Source organism: Apteryx rowi, unplaced genomic scaffold, assembly GCF_003343035.1.
Source record: "Apteryx rowi isolate R43461 unplaced genomic scaffold, aptRow1 scaffold_32, whole genome shotgun sequence".
Classification (NCBI taxonomy): Eukaryota; Metazoa; Chordata; class Aves; order Apterygiformes; family Apterygidae; genus Apteryx; species Apteryx rowi.
In genome coordinates this window covers 778,808-799,529 of record NW_020449641.1, presented here as the reverse complement: position 1 = coordinate 799,529, position 20,722 = coordinate 778,808, and the positions used below count along the sequence as shown (strand labels likewise).

The 20,722-nt window shown below is 65.5% G+C and overlaps 2 protein-coding genes across 3 annotated transcripts; both read right to left on the bottom strand.

The window, feature by feature from the left end:
* Window positions 1–6,440: 6,440 nt before the first annotated feature.
* Window positions 6,441–9,387, bottom strand: LOC112968585 (mitochondrial ubiquitin ligase activator of nfkb 1-A-like). 2 transcript variants are annotated; one of them, XM_026071015.1, is made up of 5 exons: window positions 9,304–9,387; window positions 8,797–8,936; window positions 8,424–8,511; window positions 8,220–8,340; window positions 6,441–8,028 (listed from the first exon to the last, which is right to left on the bottom strand). In XM_026071015.1, exons 2-5 carry the CDS (start codon window positions 8,911–8,913, stop codon window positions 7,332–7,334), a joined length of 1,023 nt encoding a protein of 340 aa, XP_025926800.1. In that variant the 5' UTR covers window positions 8,914–8,936; window positions 9,304–9,387; the 3' UTR covers window positions 6,441–7,331. The 2 variants fall into 2 exon arrangements, with proteins under 2 accessions (XP_025926800.1, XP_025926799.1); XM_026071014.1 differs by lacking the exon at window positions 9,304–9,387 and adding an exon at window positions 9,223–9,288.
* A 2,133-nt stretch (window positions 9,388–11,520) lies between these two features.
* Window positions 11,521–20,697, bottom strand: ECE2 (endothelin converting enzyme 2). The gene is made up of 19 exons (XM_026070896.1): window positions 20,656–20,697; window positions 18,711–18,797; window positions 18,045–18,189; window positions 17,390–17,605; window positions 17,107–17,231; window positions 16,799–16,945; window positions 16,647–16,712; window positions 16,240–16,428; window positions 15,580–15,722; window positions 15,327–15,441; window positions 14,935–15,045; window positions 14,671–14,769; window positions 14,474–14,551; window positions 14,119–14,222; window positions 13,632–13,742; window positions 13,072–13,139; window positions 12,086–12,276; window positions 11,900–11,995; window positions 11,521–11,697 (listed from the first exon to the last, which is right to left on the bottom strand). The coding sequence occupies exons 1-19, from the start codon at window positions 20,695–20,697 to the stop codon at window positions 11,521–11,523; spliced, it is 2,310 nt and encodes a 769-aa protein (XP_025926681.1).
* Between the last annotated feature and the right edge of the window lie 25 nt (window positions 20,698–20,722).

Sequence of the window (20,722 nt, the reverse complement as noted above, 5' to 3'; positions counted from 1 at the left end):
CGGGTCCCCCCGCCCGCTGCCGCGGCCCCGCACAGCCGCCACGGGTCCCTCTGCCCCACATCCCGATCCCAGCGCTGCCGGGACGGGGAGCCCCGCGTGGCTGGTGCCCCATCCCTTATGCAACCGGGACGGGTACCCTGCCCGGTGTCCCGTCCCTGAGCTACCGGACAGGTGCCCCCGCCCGGAGCCCTGTCCCTAAGGCAGCTGGGGCAGCTCCCTGGCCCAGCTGGTATCCCAGTATCCCGGTATCCCATCCCTAACACAGCTGGGCAAGTCCTCAGTGCCGCTGGTACCCTGTCCCTAACACAGCCGGGACTGGTACAGCATCCCCTAACACAGCCTGGTACCCCCAGCACAGCTGCTACCCCCCAACACAGCCTGGTTGTGTACCCCTACCCGTAGCACAGCCATGTACCTCCAAACGCAGCCTGCTCCCTCCCCCAGCACCCCAAGGCGAAGCCGAGTAGTGCCCCACAACAGCCTGCTCTGTTCCCCTATCGCACCCCAAACACCCCCAGGCCAGTCCCAGCCCATGTCCCCCAGCCAGGCTGCCCCAGCCCCCTGCCCCAGGTCTCTGTGCCCCCCAATCCTGCCCTGCTCCCAGGACCAGTCCCCCCAGCCAGCTCCAGTCCCCCATCAGCGCCTCTTGCCCTGGCACCCATCTGTGCACCCCCTGCTGTAGCCCTGAGCCCCCAGTGTTGGGGGTCCCAGGGGCCCTGCCCCAGCCCTGTGCTCCCCACCAGCCTCCTCGGCCTCCCATGTGTGTGTCCGTGCACACGTGTGTGGGTCTGTGCATGTGTGTGCACACACAGGTACATGGGTCTGTGTGCATATGAGTGAGCGTGTGCATGTACTTGTGGGGCTGCGGCGTGGGTGTGAGTGCCTGTGTGGGTGCACAGGCTCCCATGTGGAGGGGGGCATCCCAGGAGGCTACTTGCCCCATGGCTTGGCATTTCCCCAGGAGCTGGAGGGGTCTGAAGCCACTCTGAGGAGCATCCTGCAGACAAGGGAAGGGGGGTCCATCCCCTGTGGGGACCTGAAATGGGTCACCAAGGAGGCATCTACAATTCACCCTTGGGGGGCTGAGCAGCCCCCCAAGTCTCCCCAGGGCCTGTTTGTATCTCCTCTTGCCTGCACACCTCAATCCCAGCTTCCAGACTCCCAGCATCTCCCTCCTACTGCATTTTCCATGCTCAGGGATCTGGCTGCGCTAATTGGCCTTAATGGCTCTGACCAGCCTCACCTGGGACCCCCCATCACCTGTGGGCCAGGGGCTCCATTTAAGCTCCAGCCTGGGCCTCTAGTCCTTGCCTGAGCTCTGCTCCTGGTGCAGCCTTGGGCCAGGTTCAGCCCCTTGCCTTGTCTGGGGCTGCCCATGGCTGCAGAGGACCTCCGGGGTCCCCCTCAGCTCCTGTCTTGTCCCCCCTCGTGGGGCAGCCCCGCTCCTGCTGCTGCCTTGCATACAGACCCCTCTGCTAGGACGGGGGATGTTGGGGTCGCTGCAAAGCCAGAGCCTGCGCAAGAGCAGCGCTTTCCAGCCCTCTCCCTGCGCTGGCCCGCGAGCACTGCTTTCTGGGCTTCTCAGGTGGGCAAGAGGGGGTTTTATAGAGGGCCCTGCAGTCCGCCTCTCCTTGCCGTCAGTGCCAGTGTCTCTGCAGCTCGTGCTTTGAGATCCCAGATGAAAGGTGCTGTAGAAGAACATCTGCTGGGTCGATCCATGCAAAGGGGGCAGATATTTCTATTTTGGGAAGGCTCAGAGATGCCTTCTCCTTTGTGTCCAGCTCTGTTGAGAGCCAGTCCCTGCTGTCCCCTCCAAGATCAGAGATGGGGAGGGATGGGGGTAGAAATGTGCCCTTTCTGCTGTCAAGGCAGTGGCTTTATCCCTGCCTTTGCTGAGGAACCGGCTCGAACTTTTTCATGTGACAGCTTCTGCTCCTGCAAAAAGCGCCCGGGAAAATAGGCGAGAGGCCCACGCTGAGATGTGGCCTGCTTTTCCCTATCACCAGGCCCACGTGCCGGTGCCCGTGGGCAGGGACAGGCCCCGGTGTGCGCCGCGCTCAGCCCTCCCAGCCGGGCCGGGGAGTGAGCGAGAAGAGGAGCAGATGGGCTGTGTGGGAGGCGAGCGGGGCCCGGGGAGCAGCAGGTCCTGGAGCCATGCTCCGGGGAGCCTTCCTGGGCAGTGCCAGCCGGCGGGCTCCTGTGGCGAGGCCAGCCCAGGGGATCTTGCCCGAGCCCTTGCGTTTGTGCAGCACCTCGCGTGCGCGGGAGGCTTGCTCGGGGTGACAGACGAGCAGGGACAGGGCTCCTTGGGGGCGCTGGAGGGACCTTCCTGGCCAGAGGAGGGTCAGATCCAGGCTGGCACAGCTGGGCTGTGGCTCCTGGCACCTGCATCTCCTTGGGACATCTGCAGTGCCCAGCCCCCCAAGGACTGGAGAGATGCAGCCTTTCGCCCCCAGGGCTAGAAGGATGGAGGCACCTGGGACATGAAGCTGCTGGTGGGGTGGGGGAGCAGGGGGTGCAGGAAGGACCCCAGCCTGTTATCCCCAGCAGTGTGGGTTGCATTCCCTCATCGTGAGCCGGGACCGCATGCCCCCCTTCCCCTGGCTCTCATCCCACATTCATTATCCGCCTTTTAGCATCCACGTAATCTCCTTTCTCACTTCCTTTGCAGCCTTTTGTCCGACACAAAGCGGGAAGAAGGGGTGTGGGAGTGAGGGAAGCAGGCAGCTTCTTCCTGCCTGGGCTCTTTAAACCTGGGCTCCAGCCTCTGAGCCAAGGCTGGGACGCATCTCTGTAGCCACCTTGCAGGAGATGCAAGGGCTGGGGGCTGGCCACAGCCCCCCAGTTAGTGGAGGGGACATACAGCTGGGCTCCCGGCCACGGAGCTGGCGATGGAGGCCGCACTGCCTGTGTGGCTTGCCTTGCTGCTTCGGGCTCCTGTGGTCTTGGGAGATGTTCAAGGAGTCCAGCGGCTGCTGCTGTGACCTGGAGCTGGACGCTTCCCCTTGAGGTCCTGCATCCTCACATGCAGATTGGGGTGGTGGCTCTGGACGCCTTGACACAGGTGATGGGTTTTTCCCCCAAGGTCACTGGTGCTTCAAGTGGTTTCACAGGTGAAGAAACACCCTGTGCACATCTAAGAGGTTGGTGGTGAGGCATGTCAAGCCTGGGCTGTGCAGGGACACCCATGGGCAGTGGGACTCTGACCAGGCAGGAACACCTGGAGATCCCCAAGCCCTGCCAGGGATGAGATGGGGTCTGAGGGGCTGCCAGTTTGGCAGGCAGCAGCTAGATGAAGGCAGGTTCAGAAGAGGAGGCAGGCATCCCCCAGGTCTGCTGCTTGGGCCTTATGGTGAACTCTCTTGCACAGATAATTTTTGAGGTCACTGTTTTCTTTCACCCTGGTCCAAACAGACACTTGGTGACCAAGCAGAGGAAATCTGTCAGGGAGCCCCTTTGACCCCATCTGGTATCCCTGGCCTTGAAGATGTGCCCTGTGACGAGACTCCAGACCCCTCCTGAGCTCCCCTCGCTGCCTAGCAGAAAGTTCCTGATAGCTAAGGTGAAGCCGCATTGCATGCATCCCTCCTGCGACGTCCCAGCCATCTCCATCATGTTGTGCAACCAGCCTGGCCGGGGCTTTCTCTCCAGCGGTGCCCTTGGGGCCTGGTGCTTGGAGAGCAGGTCTGGTGAGTCCTTTGCTACTGGCGCCAGCCAGCCTTTGCCCTGGGGCCAGCAGGGCTGGGGTGTGCCGGAGGCGGGCGCTCGCAGGCTCGGGGGCTGCAGAGGCGTGTTTGGAGGCTGCTGGACTGGTTTCGGTGTCTCCAGCACTTCCATCTGTTTTGCTTCCAGCCCTGCCAAGAAACGTGAAATGGCACTTCTGCTCTGTGTTGGTGACAGCCGCGGCCCAGGGGTCCTCGCCGGGCACTATCTCCCTGCTGTCAGCACGGTTGGTGTCTCCAAGTTCTCGTCTCCAGCCAGGTGTGTGGGACTGGTGAAGGTCATCTGCAAGGTCGGGGTCCTCCAGGCTGGGTATTTCCCTCCCTGGCTGTTGCCAGGTGGCTCCCTGTAGCCAAATGGTTTCTGAGAGGCAGAGCCCAGTCAGGGACACCGGCACGTTGTCTTGGGGGCCGTGTGTTTGGGGGCACCCACTGTCAGCGCTCATCCATGTGGATGGCAGGGTTGGCCACAGGCTGGCTCACGTGGCCCTTGCTGCTGGGGTGGGGATGTTAGGGGGTGAGGGCTGGGGGAGCCAGCGATGGATGAAGACAGAGCTGAAAGGACGTCCCTGGAGAGAGAGTGTCCTTCCCCGCAGGGGCTCGATCCCTTCCCCGCTGGCATTCCTTCTCACAGAGAGCCAGGGTGAGGAGCAGGGAGTGTCACTGGTGAAATGAGTTTGTCTGTCTCGGCACACACTCTAGTCTCGGGAACAGGGCTCTCCTGGGAGCTCCTGAGTGGGCTCATGTTATGAACTGGGGCAGATGGCGGGGCGATGGCACCGTTCCCATCCCTTACGGGAGACCCCGGGGCAGAGCTGCAGTCTGGGCTGTGCCAGGGCTGCATCTGGAGCAGTCCTTGGCTGCGGGGGGGTCCCGGAGGCGGCTCGAACGGGGGGAGCAGGAAACCACGCAGCCCGGCCCCGGGGGGTTGCTGGGGGAGGAAGAGGATGGAGGGACACTGACCCTGGCTCGGCAGACGGACGAACCTCCCTGCTTGGGTGACGAGCTCCACGGCTCGTCTGCCACCACATCTCCGGTCACCATGACAACAGACGGGAGGCGAGCGGACCTGGGCGCTGCCACCCCGGGGGACACGGCGGGTGGGGGACCTGGGCGCTGCCACCCCGGGGGGCACGGCGGGTGGGGGACCCGGCACGGGCTGCGATTACCGATTGCCGGGACAGACGTGAGCCTGCCCTTGGGCCGGGGTTTCGCAGGGCTCAGGCCAGGCGCCACGTGCTGCTGCTGGGCCAAGGCGCCCCGGGGGGCAGCGGGTCTGTCTGGGGGCGCAGGTGCCACAGCGAGGCCGGGCGGCCCCTGTGCCAGGCGGTTTGGCGCTGTGGGGTTTTGGCTAGAGACTGTGCTGAGCGGTTGAGTCATGCTGAAGCCTGGAGCGGTGCCAGGCGGGGTCGTTCCCCCAGGCGCGTGTGTCTGGGGGGCTGTGCCGGGGCCACGCCGGGTGATGGTGGCTCCCTGCAGGTCCCGGGGTGGGGGGGTGTATGGTAGAGCTGTGTCCTGGCACCGGGTGACAGGAGGGGTGTGTGGGTGCTGGCACCTGCCAGCCCCGTGTGCCTGCAGGGACAGCATCGGTCCTGGGCGCAACGGGACGCGTACCCCACTGCCGGGCACCCTCGGCACCCGTGGGGAGAGAAGGGCCTTGGCCACGAGCCACCACCGCCAAGCCAGAGGGGCCCTCGTCCCCAGGGGGTGGCCCTTGTCCCCAAGGGGTGCTGGCCACCTCTCTAGCTGTCCCTGGCTGGCTGCCAAGCCGAAAGGGAACGAGGAGAGCAGTCTCCGGGAACGCGGGTGCCTCCTGCCCTCGCCAGCCCACGCGCCCACTCGCGCCAACTGGTCTTGGCATGCGGGGAATGTGTTCCCGGCAGCCCGGCCCTCTCCCATCTGGTATTTATCTCCTTCCCGAAATCCCTCCCTCTGCGGGGGGGGAAGCCCGGGCTCTGGAGGGGACCGCTTCCCCACTGCTCACTCCACAGCCCACCGTCGCGGCACCCTCGCCCGGAGCGAGTGCCCAGCCCCGAGCCGCAGCGATGGGGACCGCAGCCGCGGGGGCCAACGCACGGGCCTGGCTCTCGCAGGCCGCCCAGTGCCGCCCCCACCCCGAGCCCTGGGCGCCCCAAAGCCGCGGAGCCGGGAGAGCCCGCGCGTTGCCCAGGCAACCGCAGCCAGGCAGTGAAGGGGAGCGGTCCAGGGGAGCGGTTGCCATGGAGACCGGGAGAGCACCGTCGCCTTGGCAACGGACCCCCTCCTTGCGCCCTTCGGGGCTGCAGCGGGGCACCCTGCGCCCCGGAGGAGGTACCCCCGCGGATGGCGACACCCTGGGTGGCCAGGGGAAGGGCCCCCGTCACCCCCCCAGTACCGTCACCCAGGGGAAGCGGGCGCTCACCCCCCTGCTGAAATCCCAGCCCTTGCCCCCCCTCCCAGGGTTTTGGCTTCCCCATGCCCCATGGGGACTGGCCCAGTGACCTCCCAGCCCACCGCCTGGCAGCCCCACAGGGGTGGCTGCCCCCCCCCTTTTCGAGCCCTCTCCTCAGCTGCTGCTTTTTCCCCCGGGCTGGGTGTTTTAAGCCGGACCAGCTCCCTGAGCCAGTTTGTCAAGGGGTTGGTGGCACCCACCAGCCCTCCCCAGGAGGATTCCTCTGCTCCAAGTGTGTCAACCGGGCCCACAGTCCCCCGTTTTTAATGGCATAAAGAAAGGCACGAGGCTGAGCTCCACTCCTTGGCTTTATCAATCAACAAACAGCGGCAAGCTGCTCTCGCACCGGGGCAGGAAAGCTGAGCTCTGGGGTGGGCACACGCAGGGTCTCAGCGAGGGCTGGGGGTCCGGGCAGGCTCCAGTGCTGCCCTGTATCTCCAGCTCCAGGAAGAGACTGGAGACTCTACAGTGAGGGATGGAGAGACACCGCAGCCCCACAACAGCCTCGCATACCCCCTGCTTCCCAGGGTACCGGGGGACAGAGCAGCAGCTGGCAAAGGCAAAATTCAGCTCTTCCCTGAAACTGGGACCTCCGTCCCCCAAATGCCCCCGCACAGTCTGTATAGTGGCCATAGCCACACCAATTAAGGGTAGAAAAACACTGGAACCATGGCCAGGTCTGCGTCCTCCCACCTTCCCCAGATGTGTCCATCCAGCCCTGGTATCCCCCCGACCCCAGTCACTCTGGGGACAAAGCCACACGCTGGAAAAGCAAAACAAGGAAAAAACCCACATGCCTCCTGGGAGGAGGGGTCTCTGCCTTGGGTCAATGCTGCAAAAACAAGGTTCAAACAGCCACCCGCCAAAGTAAATGCCCTGGGGGGTGCAGGGGAGCTTTCTCCTTATGTCGGGCACCAGAGAGCACGTTTCCTCCCAGCTAGTGACATTAAGGGGGCTCCCTCTGGCAGCCAGAATTCAAATAGGAGCATGGGGAGCTATAAGCCTGCCCTGGCTTTATAGAGAATGCCCTTGACCACCCAAAACCGGATGGGAGGCAAATCAGGACCCCTCCATCCCCAAGAGGAATTGCACCCCTGCATGCAAGCGGACGGTGGACATTTCTACAGGCTCAAGGCTTGGCTTGGTTCATGCTGCCCCTGCCCAGGCCCCCTCAGGTGCTCTCAGGCCTGGTACAGGGGCACCACACGGTCAATGGGCCCCCGGCAGATGGGGCAGAGGCGGGTGGGCAAGGCCTGGAAGCAGCGGAAGCAGCAGCAGATGTGGCCGCAGCCCAGAAGGACGCACTCGCGGGGCCGCGTCAGGCAGACCACACAGGAGTCCTCAAGCCCCTCGTCCCCGACCTCCTCACTGTCCGGCTCCTTGTCTTCAGGCTTCTGCTTGAGGCGGATGTGGCGGTAGGCACGGCACAGGGCGTGCAGGAGGACGGCCAAGCCCGCCACGGCGCACAGCATGGCTGCCCCCTTCCAGAGCCCGCTGGCCGACTCCAGCTCCGCCAGCACCGTCTGCCAGTCCCCCAGGCACAGGAAATACTCGCCCCCCTTGCCCGGCGGCTGGAGGTGCAGGGAGCCGTCGGGGTGCAGGGCCAGCTCCCCGATGCCCGTCAGCCCGGCCCCCACTCGCAGCATCTCCTCCGTCTCTAGGATGCCCTTGGGTTTCTCCCCACTCAGGTAGTGGCCCAGCAGGTCGCGGAAACCGTGGGCCGGCTGCTGGAACCGCTCGTACACTGTCTCCAGGGGCAGGTGGACGGCTCGGAGCGGGCTCTCCACGCTCACCTGTGTCACCGCCTCGGCATCTGGTGAGGCCAGCAAGAAGGGGACGGTGTAGACCTGCTCCGAGAGCACCCGCTCGCTCTCGCTCCTGCAAGCAGCCAAGAGCACAGCACTGAGAACGTGGACAACTTGGAACAACCCTGAGCTTCTGGGCCTGAAGCGAGGGCAGGGAGCAGAGCCTGTGACCAGGCTGCCTCCTGCCTCTCAAATGGCCCCAGAGGAAGGGGGGCTGGACCCGCCGGTGCAAGCCCACCCCTGCTGCCCCACCACATTGCTCACCAGCTCCGGGCCAAGCTGTTCCAGATCAGCCGATGTTCTTTTAGAAGCAGTTTCTGGATCACACCCTGCATCTCCTCATGATAATGGCTGGAGAGTGCGGCCTTGGCTGGCAGCACTATGCCTGAGGGTGAAGGGATGCATCAGAGCCAAGGGAGGAGAACCCCAGCCCCTATGCCCAGTGTGGGGGCCATGGGGAGGCCTTACCTTCCAGGGCGACATAAGACAGGCACCTCCCATCAGCTGCAGACACCAGTGCTGGCAAATCGTCATCAACCTGGAGCTTTGGGGCCTCCTGGAAGAGCAGGGCCTGAGCGTGAGCAGGGGCGGGGGAGACAGGCTGGTGGGCAGAGGGCTGGTCACGCGTGGCACTGGGGGTGTCTTTGGCAGGATGTGACCTGCCTGGTCTCGGGCCTCATGACACAGATGGAGGATGCAGTGATCAGTAAGGTGCACCCACATCAAGGGCTCTGGGCTGGACAGCGTTGGGCAGTGGGGATGGGAGGGTGGGCAGGAGAGAGAGTCGGAGCAGGGGAACGGGCAGCGAGGGACAGAGCAGTACCCAGCCCTTTCTGGCTACCTGGATGCGTGCCGCGACTCTGGCTTTCTTCCTGTACAGGTAGTAAAAGAGGCCGGAGAAGGCGATGCTGGAGCCCAGGCACAGCAGCTCCCCAGGCGTGATGGGCAGCGTGTCCATGGTGCCAGGCACGGGCAGCACGTCTGTAAGGCGAGCGTGTTGGCGAGGGGATGAGGCTGCGTCAGCCCGGCGCAGGGAGATCCCCGTGTCCCCAGGGTGCTGCTGGCCTAGAGCCAAACCGGCCCATGACCCCGGTCAGGGTCAGATCGGCTTAACTCCAGCACCCAGCGCCGTCCCGGGCCCAGCACCCAGCACCCGGCCCAGGCCCAGGCCCAAGCCCCGGCCTAGCAACCAGCCTGGGCCCAGCGCTCAGCACCCGGTCCAGCACCCAACACCCAGGACCCGGCCGCCGCCGCCGCCGCCGCTCACCCCGGCCCGGCCCCGCTGTCGCGGCGCCCCCCAAAGCCGGAGGCGCCGGGCCCGGACCCCCGGCCCCGCCGCGCTGCCTACTGGGAAATGGAGTGCAGCCCCCGCACAGCGGCAGCGCCAGCGTCCCCAGCGCCGAACTACAGCTCCCGTCGGGCCTTGCGCCAAGCCGCCCGGGCGCCGCCTCTTCTTGCCGCCGCCAGGACTGCAACTCCCGGCGGCCTTTGCGCCGCCGCGCCCCCACGTGACTGCTCGCGCCTGCGTGCTGGGGGTGGGGTGGTGGCATGGCTGCTGGGGTGTGGGGGGCCTGTATGGGGCAGGGGGAGGGTGGGGGGTCTCAGCATGAAGGCTCAGGCATGGGGCAGGAGGGGGTGGGTGTTGGGGTCCCAGTATGGAGGCCAGGATGCAGGGTGGGGGTCCCAGCATGGGGCAGGGGGGTGGTTGTGGGGGTCCCGGTATGGAGGCCAGGAGGCCTCAGCCCCAGCCCCAGCTCCTGCTCCTGCTCCTGCTCCAGGCCTCCAGACTGGTTCGGGGGTGTGAAGCCGTGGGGAAATAGCAGGCACTGCSGGGGGGGGGGGGGCAGCGGGGTGGCATGGGCCACCATGAGAGCCCAGCGAGGAGGGAGGGAGCTGAGCTGAAGGTTTAGGCTCTTGTCTTTCCCTCCACAACATCCTCCCCTCTTCCCTCTCCTTCCCTAGGGACAGCAGCTGTGGGGGCCCTTCTGCAGGTTGGCTCCGCTCAGGGCTTGGTCGCTGTTCACCGCCCTGGGTGGCTCCATGCTGCTCAGGGTGCTGCTCCTCGCTCCCTGCCTGCCTGCCAGGCTCGAGGGACGGTGCCTCTGAGGCTTGCCTGGGAGGGACTGGCTCTGTGGATAAGCCTGGCCCAGCCATCATGTCAGTGGGAAGTGACTTGTGCGCGGGATCGTAGCTCCGGTTCCTCCGGAAAGCGCCCATCTCCTGGTGTTGTGGGCTGGGACTGGATCTGGTGCCCCACGGCTGGGAGTGGGAAAGGCCAGGCAGCCCCAGGCGTCAGGCTGCTGCAGCACCCTTGCTTTTACCTGCCGCTCGTGTTCCCAGTTGACAGCTTCACAGCAAGTTTTGGGGAAGGCTTTTGCAGTGGGTTTTGCAGGGCCATGAGACAGTTCCAGCCACAGCTCTTGTTTTCCTAGGCACCATCTCCTGAAATGGCTAGTGCTCCATGGGGCCTCTCCTGCAAGCACCCTCCTCTGTCCTCAGTGCCCTCTGGGTGCCTTCGGTCTGTTCTCACCCCAGTGCCAGCTTGTAGCATAAGCAGCCGCCCCCACCATGCCAGTGGTTTAGGAGGTGACATGCCTCCTTGTCCTCCCCACACCGGCTTGACCCCAGCCAGGATGCCTGGGCAGAGGCAGGCTGTGTTGTGCCTGCTTAGCTCCGTGACTGCCATATTCCCTTCCTGGAACATCTTAGAGGCCACCTCCTGTCTGGGAGACCTCTCATCCCTCAGGATGTCTTGTCTCCAGCACGTCCCTTAACCTTGTGCTTTTGAATCACTGTCTCTGTGCCCGCAAAAGTCCTGGATCCTATCGCTGCCCCGACACTGCGAAGGACTTGGAGCCGCTAGAGTAAGTGGAAACTGCTTTTAATCATTAAATAAATTCAGCAACAGCCACCCACAGCTGAAGGCACCAGTTCCCTCTGCCACCCACTGGTCCCAGCAGACGTGGATGGGGAAGCCAAGCTGGTTCAGGAGGGGATTGAGTTAAGAGAAGGAGCCGGGTGGCTCCAAACCTTGCAGCTCCGTCTGGGAATGTGTCCCTGGGGTGGGCGGCAGGTTGGGGTGGCAGAAGCAGAGGGGGGCTTGGCTCTAACACTGTCCGTGGGGCCTGTCTAACCTGCCGACTCTGGGAAGAATGTGATGCTGAGGGGGCTGAGGCATGCCCATCTCTAGGCACGTCGGGGTTGGGGGGCAGAGCTGCGTTTCTGGGCTGCCATGGCTTCTCTGCCAGCTGTGCCTGTCTGCCAGCTTTGGGTGAGGGCTGCAGTGAGTGGGCGCAGCAGCTCTGGTCCATGCCCGGCATGGGGGCCGCGTGAGCTGGGCTGGGGGTGATGGGATGAGGGCGATGGGGGCGGGGGCGAGGACCTGGGATGGAGGGGGCAAGGCGGCGTGTGTGCATGGGGAGGACCACGATGGAGAGTAGCCGGGAGGTGGCCCCTCTCTCTGCCCATGGGTCAGCTCCGGTGCCCGGGCAAAGGTGGGGGTACAGATGGGCATGCGTCCCTCTGTCCCCTGCACCCTCCCTGGCCTGGTGGGCTGTCCCTGACCCTACCACACCTCACAGTGCTTGCCGGGGTTCATGGGTGAGCCCAGGGGGCAGCCAAAATGTTCGACAAAGTCCCGGGAGTTGCTGAGGGTGCCGATGACGCGGTACTTGTCGGGGCTGTGCGGGTCGGTGACCAGCCCTTCGTGGGAGCTCTCGGGCGTCCGGACGGAGCACCACACCTGCCGGAGGGGGAATGGCCTTAGGGACGGGGACAGCCCCGCTGGGACCAGCGAGGGAAACCTCTGGCTGGGCTGGATGCCTCCCCTGGGCACGACTCCTGCTTCCTGAGCAGGATGGGGAGCTGCGGAGGGACACCAAGGAGCTAGGAAGGGAGGGGGCAACCCTGGGCATCTCCGAGATGCCCATCCTGCTCAGTGATACCTGTGCGAAGCCCACGAAGAAGAGCTGGTGGTTGGTGAGTCCCAGGGCCGGGAGGCGTTTCTCTTCCCCATTCTTCTGCAGCCAGGACTTGTAGGCCTGTGAGAGAGGCACCATGAAGGCCTGGGATGCAGCGGCGGGGGGAGCCAGGGCGCCGTGCCCGCTGCGGCGGCCGGCAGAGCCACTCACGTTGTAGGCCGCCTTGAGTCCACCGTTATCGGCGATGTTCTCGCCCAAGGTCTGCCGGCCGTTCACCTTCTCGCGGTGCACAGTGTAGCGGCTGTACTGCTCCGTCATGCACTCCGTGCGGTTCTTGAAGGCCTCCAGCGAGGAGTTCTGCCACCAGGGCCGCAGGTTGCCCTCCTTGTCGTACTCCCGGCCTGTGGGATGGAGCCATGGGGCAGCGTGACCAGGGGCACCAGCCCCACGCCCTAGCCAGCCCCCACCATAGGGGGTCCCAGGACAGGGCTCGGTGGGGTGTGTGTATAGTGCTGCAGGGATGGACTTGGGGGCATCCAGGGCACTTGGAGCCTTAGGTTCATGCCAAGCCCTGCACCTTGGGGAGATGGTGTCTCCCAGCCCCTCCTCCGGGCAGTCTCTGACCAGCGCTCAGCTATGTGCTTGGGTCCCCGAGCATCCCTTGGTGTCCCCCTGCTGTTCCAAGCTGGATTCGAACCCACAGCCTCTGTGATCCCAAATTCCCCCATCACTCCTGGCTCATCCCCACTGGCTCCGGGGCCATGGTGAAGGTGCAAAGCAGAGCAGATGTGAGAGGGACCCGTGCCGTGCCCCGAAAAGGAGGATGAGGAGGAGGTGGTGGCGGGGCCATGGGCCGCGCGGGGGGGCTGCAGGGTGGGGGGCCCGAGCTGCAGACACCGTGTCCTCACCAAGCGGATGGAGCGAAAGCTGCACAGAGAAGCCAGGGGGAGGTATCGGCAGGTGCCACCTGGGGAGACAGGACGATAGAAGGGGAAGCCAGCCAGCCGGGGGGTGCAGGGGCGGCCAGGGGCACGAACACGCATGATGCAATGGATGGCAAAGCGGTACCCCCGTGCGCCCGCAGTGCCCCTCTTCCCACGCCGAGGGCCCGGGGGTGGGCAGGGGGCCTCAGGGGTGGCAGGAGGTGCCATGGGAGGCGATGGGGGCCTGGGCCGACAGAGCCCACGGGCTCTCACCTTGGTCATCAAATGCGTGGGTCAGCTCATGCCCCATCACCACGCCGATGCCACCGAAATTGAGGGCTCTGTGAGGCAGTGGGAAAGAGCCAGGTTAGTGTGGAGGGGGTCACACCATCTCAGCTTCTCAGTTGGCTACCTCCATGTCCTGGGAACTGCCACCATGTCCTGTGTTCCCTTCTCCATGTCCTGGGTACCCCCTCTGCATCCTGGGCACCCCCACCATGTCCTGAGCATGCTCTCTCTGGGCACCTGCTGAGACTGCTCTGCTTGGCACCCAACCTGGGGGTAAGCTAACACCCGCTGGGAGTGGGTCCTGCCTGGGGACACTGGTGGCCCCATGGGGACTTTGCAGGCCATTGCAGATGCCGGATGTAAAGCCTGGATGGACCTTCGCCCACCAGGACTTCCACTTTGACTGTGGGCAGCACTTCCCTGTCAGAGGGGTGACCATGGGGTCTGCAGGATGCCAGCTCTGATCCTGAGGGCTGCAGCTTGCCATCTCCCCACTGTGTCCCCCGCTCTTTGGAAATGTCCCCTGGCCCCATGGCTGTGCTCACTTGGGATGGTTGCGGGCGTAGAAGGGGGCCTGCAGGATGCCGGCGGGGAAGACGATCCCGTTCTTGGTCGGCAGGTAGTAGGCATTGACGGTCTGCGGGGTCATGCTCCACCTACGGCAGGGACCAGCCATGCCAGGCATTGGGGGCACAGCACAGGGCAGGCAGGGCACTGGGCACAGGCAGGGATGTGTCCCCTCTCCCTGTGTCCCCCAGGACCCTCCTGTGTCATCCCACCCCCAAGTGACTTGCCCCCATGTTATCTCCTGTCCCTGCTGTCCCACGAGCTCCCCCCATGGCTACCTTACTGCCCCACAGTGAGACCTTCTCCCCTTGGTGAACCTGCACTGCGAGGGCCATGCTGGGTGAGCGAGGGGACAGTGCCATGCTGGGGCTGGCCCTCTTTCTTGTCCCCCATCCTCCACCCCCCCCCAGGCCCTCCTGCAGCCCAACGGCATGGCTGTGCCCCCCAGGGTGAGCAGCTCCTTACTGGTCCCGATTGGGGGGTTTCCGGAGCTGGTCGGCCATGACTTTGGCAGAGAAGTTGTAGAAGTTGAGCATGTTCTGGAAGAAGGAGTCCTCAGAGACCTCGTACTGGGGAGGAAGAGGATGGGATGAGGATGGAGCCCAACCCAGGGCTGTTCTCCTCCACCGTGACTGGCTGTGCAGGTATGTGCTAGGTACTGAGATGTCTGCTTAATGTCCTTTCCTGCCATGCTGGCCTCCACCCCCCAGCCCTGCTTCCCAAATGGGTCCCTGGCAGCATACTCCCTCCATGGGGCTCTCCAGGGCTTGGCATGAGTGGGGGGCCGGAACTCCTCTCCATGAGCCAGGTGCTCTCCTACCCCATCATAAACGTCGTCCAGCTCCTTGTTGTCCAGGATGAAGTCCGGGAAGCCGATCATGTCATAGATGGCATCCGCCTGCATGGAGAGAGGCCCCAGTCAGTGCCTGGTGGTGAGGTGGGGCCTGGGGATTTCCCAGGGGTTTCCCACCCACTGCCCTCCCCGGGTCCAGGGACAAGCCTGCCCTTCTGGGTCACCTTCTCCTTCGCAGCCTGTCTGGTCTTCTCGTCCATCCAGTCGAGCTGGTCCAGGGACACCTCAAAAGCTGTCCGGATCTCACTGATCATCTCCTCAGCCTGGGGATGGAAGGGAATGAACCCCCAACCCGCTACCAGCAGTGCCAGGCTGTGCCCATGCCACCCCCAGTACCCCTTGCACAGGGACGGGTTGGTCAGGATGCAATTGCGGGGAACCCCCCCAGGGGAAGTGGTGGGGAGGGGAGAGGGCAGAAGTGTCCTCACGATGGCCTTGCTGTCCCGGTCGAAGGTGGCTTTGACGAAGAGGGAGCCCAGGGCGAAGCCCAGCGTGTCATCTGTGTTGGAGATGCAGGTTTGCCAGCGGGGCGTGCAAGACTGTGGGGAGTGAGATGGGAATCTATGAGACCCTCAGGAGCATCCCAACACCCCAATCCTTCCTCTGTTCCCCTCCCTGCCCCCCTCAGCTCTCCCTTGACGATGGGGGAGATGCTCAGCAGCTTAAACTCTTGCATCCCAAAAGATGATCCATAGGGTGTCTCTGCAGCATCCTGTGTCACTGCATTCCAAAGGCATCCCAAGGTCAGAGGTGGCCCTGGCTGCCCCTGTGTTGGTTTGGGCTGTGGGCAGGGGGGGGCTGGTCCTGTGGCCCCTGTTACCTTCCTGGTGCCATAGAGTGTCTCCAGCAGCCTCTCCTGGGCCGTCTCAAAGCGCTGGTCCAGGCTGGAGGCTGTTTTCTGCACCAGGTTCCAGATCAGGTAGTTGTTCAGGACGCTGTGAGGGGCAGAGAGACAGCACGGCTTGCCATGGCCACAGTCCACAAGGGATGCCCCCAGCCTCCAAGCTGATGGCACGCCCAAAATGTGCCCCTGCCATGGGTTCAGCCCTCATGGGGCCTTGTGGGTGCCTTACCTCCGGTCAGTGTCGTTGATGAGGTCAGAGACCTGCTGGAGGTAGGTGTCCCCGTACACCACCACGGGCTCCATGTCAGTTAGCTCCAGTGGGGCCAGGGCATAGGCCAGGTAATCCAGCCAGTCAATGGCAGGGGCCAGGGCCTGTGGGGACATGGGGCACTGGGGTGCTCAGCACCGCTCTGCCCCATCCTGCCAGGCACGGGGAATGGGAGCTTTGGAGGGCACAGTGGAGGGGTTTGGGACTGGGCCCCTCAAGAAGGTCCCTCACCAACCCAAACCCTTTCCTTCCTATGGGCCTCCCTCCTGTGGCTCCCTGCAGCTCTCAATGCTCCAGGCCAAGGAAAGGGACCCCTCATTCCTCCCTACGCCCAGTGAGGGGGGCAGGGACCCCTCCAGTGAAGAGTGGGATCTTCCCCCAAATCCTAATGACAAGGTGAAGGGCAACTTGCTCTGAACACCCAGCACCCACCCTGGCACCTGCAAGATGGACAGGGCTGCCCTAGAAGGGGTTTCTGTCCCCATGTGTCCTTGGGGGGCAATGCTGGGCATGGACCCCCTTGGTGCCCTGCAGGACAACCTCTCTGAGTATCCAGGATTTTCCCAGGCTGCTCCCTGCTGGTGGGGACCCCAGGCCATGTCAGGCTGTAGCCATGCCCACCTGCAGCTCGGCGACGCTCATTTTGTGGTAGATCTTCTCGTCGTCCCGCCGCTCAGCCTGGGGCACGGTGATGTTGGCCAGCTGGGTTTCAAAGTCCAGCACCTGCTGCATCTGGAGCTGGGTGGGCTCCTTGGCACCCCCCAGCAGCATGCCCAGCTCCACCATGTAGTCCAGGTACGCCGCCAGGACCTGGCAGGACCCCAAGCCTGGGCTCAGTCATATCTCTGGGCTCACCTCTGTCCCCAGCCTGATTGCCCCTATGCCATCTCCTCGGGGGCTCAGACCTGCTGCCTGCCTGGGCACCATGCCCGTTCCAGTCCCAATGGGGTGTTGGGTGTAGGCTGGCCCCAATTGCACCCAAATACTGTGGGTTTCCCCCATTCATGCTGGCAGGCCCCCAGCCTCACCTTCTCATTGGCAGTCTTGTTCAGGTAGTAATCCCGGGATGGGAGGAAAAGCCCCGACTGGTCCACCTGGGGGGAAGAGAGAGGCAGCATGAACAGCCGGTGCCCGCCAGTGCCCGCTGGTGCCTGTGGCCCCTCGGTGCCACGGTGCTGACCTGGATGATGTTGCTGTTGGAGCTCTTGGAGTCTGCACCCACATACACCGTGAAGAAGGGGGTCGCCCGGTACGTGCCAGACACCATCTTGAGGACCTCCATGAAGTTGGTCTGGTTCCAGGGCCCAGTGATATTCCAGCCGCCAATCTGCTGGCAAACAGTCCCGGTGCCTCAAGGGCTGCCCCATGTTCCCAGGGGACATTTCCCTCTCCGGTTACCCAGACAACAACTGGGAGATGTGCCCAGGCCTGGCTGGGCTGAGACCTGACAACTCGTCTCGCATGTGAGCAGCCGCCTGCTGTGCCCACCTTGTCGATGAGCTCCATGAGCGGCTGGGAGCCCAGCTCTTCTATCCTCTGCTCCTTGAGGCAGGACAGGTAGTACCGCTGTGTCTTCCTCTCCGCCTCGCTGCTGGAGTTGAAGGTGGCGTTCTCTGTGGGAGGCCACAGGTCAGCCCCGGGCACTGGCAGCCGGCGCTCGTGCCAGCCCGCTGGAGGACCCAGGTTCGGCCATGCTTGGGGGGCAGGGAGGAACTTGTAGCTGGGGCTGTGCTAATCCCAGGCGACTGCCACCAGAGCCCCCCATGCCCACCTAGGAGGTGCTTCATGATGGCTTGGTTCTGGTCCCAGATGCTGTTGAAGGTGCTCCACTTGGAGCGCCCGTTGGGCAGTGGGTTCCTCTTGATCCAGCCCCCGCACGAGTACTGGTAGAAGTCCTGGCATGGGTCGGTCTCCGAATCCAGGGCCTCCAGGATCTTGCTGGCCACCCGGACGCAGGCATCCGTCAGACACGTGCTGTGAGAAGGATCTGGCAGGGAAGGCATGCCCGGGGGTGTGCATGTGTGCAGGGGGGAAACTGAGGCATGGAGTGGGGCAGAGCCGGGGCAAAGCCCTCCCTGCCTCCAGCCTTCCCTCTGCACCCTGAGGTGGGCAGTGATGGCCAGTGGGGAGTCAAGGGGCTGAGGTGGCTCTTTGGAAGAGCACCCAGACTGGGGCACAGCGCGGCGGCACGTGGATGGGTCACCCGTGGGTCTCCCTGCGGCATGACGCCTGCGGGCTGGGCACAGCCCTGGAGGAAGGTCCCTTGGGGGGATGTTGAAACCGAGGAGCTCAGCCAGCCACCCGGAGGTGCCGTTCCCTGGGCAGGAGTTAGCCTTGGGGATGACCCGTCCCTCCCTGTCCTGCCATCCTCATGGGTGGGGGGACGCCGGTGACACCGTGGCGCGAGGCCTGGGGGCCCTTCCTACCTCTGCGGTACTGGATGGCCAGGGCGACGACGGCGACACCGAGCAGCAGGGCCAGGGAGACGGAGACGGCGCAGAGCACCAGCTCCAGCTGGCTGCGGGACGCCAGGCGGCTCAGCAGCGGCGCCGTCCCCTTCCGAAACCCCACCTGGGCAGGGGGCACGGCTCGTGTCACACCCCGCGGCGGGGAAACCTGCCGCCTCTGCGCCCTGTTCCTTCCCCACGGCTCCCGGGTGCCCCAGCTTGGCAACGCGTGGGGCACGGAGAGGCACACGGGGACACGGGGTGGGGACCAAGACGGGGACCAGGCCAGGACTGCCTGGAAGGGGCCACGCTGCGTCCGAGGAGGGAGAGAGCTGGGCGCCTGCGCGTCCCTGCTGGGGCCACCTGGGAGATGGGGCGTCCCTCCGAGGGGGCCCGCGGCACCGAGCCGGCGGCCCCCAGCCGCCAGGAAGGACTCTGCCCTGGACAGAGTCTGTGCCGCATTTTGGCCGCCTCCCAGCGCAGCCCTGGGAAGTGCCGGGGCTGCCCCGGCTCCCGGCCCCTGCTCTCGTGCCCACCGCGGCGCGGGCAGACTCAGGAGGACGGCGGGGCGGAGGGAGGGGACGGGGGCTCGGCGGGGGCCGGCGGGCGGGCGGGCGGGCGGGCAGCGCTTCGGGCAGAGCTCACCTCCACGCTGTCGGGAGAGGCGCTGCCGTCCCCCGCCGGCTCGGGGCCCTCGTCGTCCCGCAGCGTGGCGCGCTTGTAGTCGGGCATCTGCCAGGGGAGAGAGCGGGCTGGGACGGGGCTGGGGGGGCGCGTGCCCGGCGGCGCGGCCCCCCCGGCCCCCACAGCGATGGTGGGCACCCACCTGGCCGGGTGCACGGGGCGCCGGGGCGGGCCCGAAGCCCCGCGGTGCCCCGGGCTCTAGCCCCAGCCCCTTAGCCTTCCTCGCCCTCAGCGCCCCTCCTCATCCTCCCCCGTTGGGGGGGGCGAGGGGGGTCCGGAGCGGGCGGCCGGAGCATCCCTCCATGTCGCCATGGTGGCCGCGGCATCAGCCGCGCCGACAGGTGCCACATCGCCGCGGAGACGTGGTCCCCGTCGCCAGGCAACCGGCCGCACCGTTGCCTAGTGCCGCTGCCTCGCCCCTCCCCCCCGCCTGGAACTTTCCACGCAGATGTGCACGGGCCCCGAAACATCTGGAAGCACCTCCGGCCCCGGCGGGAGCCCCCGGCCCCCAGCCGACCCCACGCGCTTGCCCGCGGGCAGGCAGGGCCTCCGCGGGGGCTGAACACGGGGACAAAAGCGAATTTTCGGCAGGCTGGGCTAGGATCCCCCGGCACACCAGGCTTTCCGGGGCGGCCTTGCAAGGGCTGTTTGTACCAAGCCAGACGCGAGGGCTGCCAAGAAATCAGCTAAGAAAGAAACGGTGGAGATGAGCCAGAAACTTGAGGGGGGGATGAGCTGGAGGAAAAGGCTGGATGCTTCGGTGGAAGAGAATCAACAATGCTGCTGGCCAAAGCCATCCTTAGGCTTCAGAGTTAACGCCTGGGTGGGTTGTGGCTCACCCTTCTTGCCCAAAGCTGCAGACTCAGGCAGATGCCGTGGGGCTGTCTGTGGTCCTGGTGTCAGGGACTGCGAAGGAGCCGGGGGGAATGGGGGGGAGGATGCCAGGCAGGGGGTGAAGCGGGGCAAGTGCCCCCCGCCCGGCTCCTGCCCACCGCTACCCTGCTGGGGTGGGGGGCTCCACGAGGGCTGCCCAGGCAGGAACACGCGCGAGGCGGCCGGGATCGACAGTTGGCAGGAAACCCCTCGCCGGGGCGGGTTCCCGGGAACCGCTGGTGTCTGCGAGGGCCAGCTTGGCATCTCGTGGGAGCTCGGCGAGCTGGGCTCCCCCACCACGGATCCCCCACCCCGGGCTCCCCCGCCTGGGGTGGCCCCGTCCCCCCACCACCGGCCAGCTGCGCCCCCTCCCCTGCAGCTCCGCGCACCCCAAGGCAGGCCTGGGGCCGGGCCGGCACAGGGGGTCGCAGCGCCGGGGCTCCTGCTGCCAGCTCGCTCTGGCCCCTTGGAGCCAAGCCCCCCGCTCCCTCGTGGGGTGCTGCCTCGGGGCACCCTACAAGCAGCAGCAGCAGCGCTCTGCCCCCAGGCTGGCTGTGGGGTCCCTTGTGCCCCCCTCCCCAAAGTGTCCCAGCCCCCCTGCCCTGCACAGGCGCAGAGCACAGGGATCCCTTCTCCCCCTTCTCCTCCCAGCCGGCGGAGATGGGTCCCTCCAGCGGGGGGTCTGCCTTGCCCCCCCAGCTCCTCTAGCCCCCCAATTTCCTCCAGATCCCAGGCCCATCCAGCCCCCCTGCATCCACTAGTCTCTCGTCCCCCTGGTCCCTGAGCTGCCCCCCCGGGGCCCCCCAAGCTCCTGGGGCCCCTCGGACTCTCCCAGTCCCTGGAGCCCCCCAGCTCCCTCGGGGCTGCCCCCCCCCGCACCCCGGGGGCTCCTCTCCGCCAGCTCTCCCTGCCCCCCGGCCCCCATCTCCTGTCCCCTCCGTTCCCTCACCCCTCTGTCCCCGTCCCCCCTCTCTGTCCCTCTGGCTCCCCGGTCCCCCCGGGCCCGGCCCCCGCCGCCGCCGCCGGGACTCACGGCGTGTCCGAGCTCCTGGAGGGCCACGTTCATCCTGGCCATCCCGGGCCGCCCCTCCCGCCTAGCT

Excerpts from the sequence above, each read along its gene's own strand:
- ECE2 (XM_026070896.1), bottom strand. The coding sequence starts at position 20,697 with ATGGCCAGGATGAACGTGGCCCTCCAGGAGCTCGGACACGCC. Across the intron at positions 14,223-14,473 it reads TGGACGACGTTTATGATGGG|TACGAGGTCTCTGAGGACTC; the intron begins GTAGGAGAGCAC and ends CTTCCTCCCCAG. Across the intron at positions 13,743-14,118 it reads AAACCCCCCAATCGGGACCA|GTGGAGCATGACCCCGCAGA; the intron begins GTAAGGAGCTGC and ends TCCCTGCCGTAG.
- LOC112968585 (XM_026071015.1), bottom strand. The coding sequence starts at position 8,913 with ATGGACACGCTGCCCATCACGCCTGGGGAGCTGCTGTGCCTGGGCTCC. Across the intron at positions 8,512-8,796 it reads GAGTCGCGGCACGCATCCAG|GAGGCCCCAAAGCTCCAGGT; the intron begins GTAGCCAGAAAG and ends CTGCTCTTCCAG. Across the intron at positions 8,029-8,219 it reads AACAGCTTGGCCCGGAGCTG|GAGCGAGAGCGAGCGGGTGC; the intron begins GTGAGCAATGTG and ends GGCTGCTTGCAG.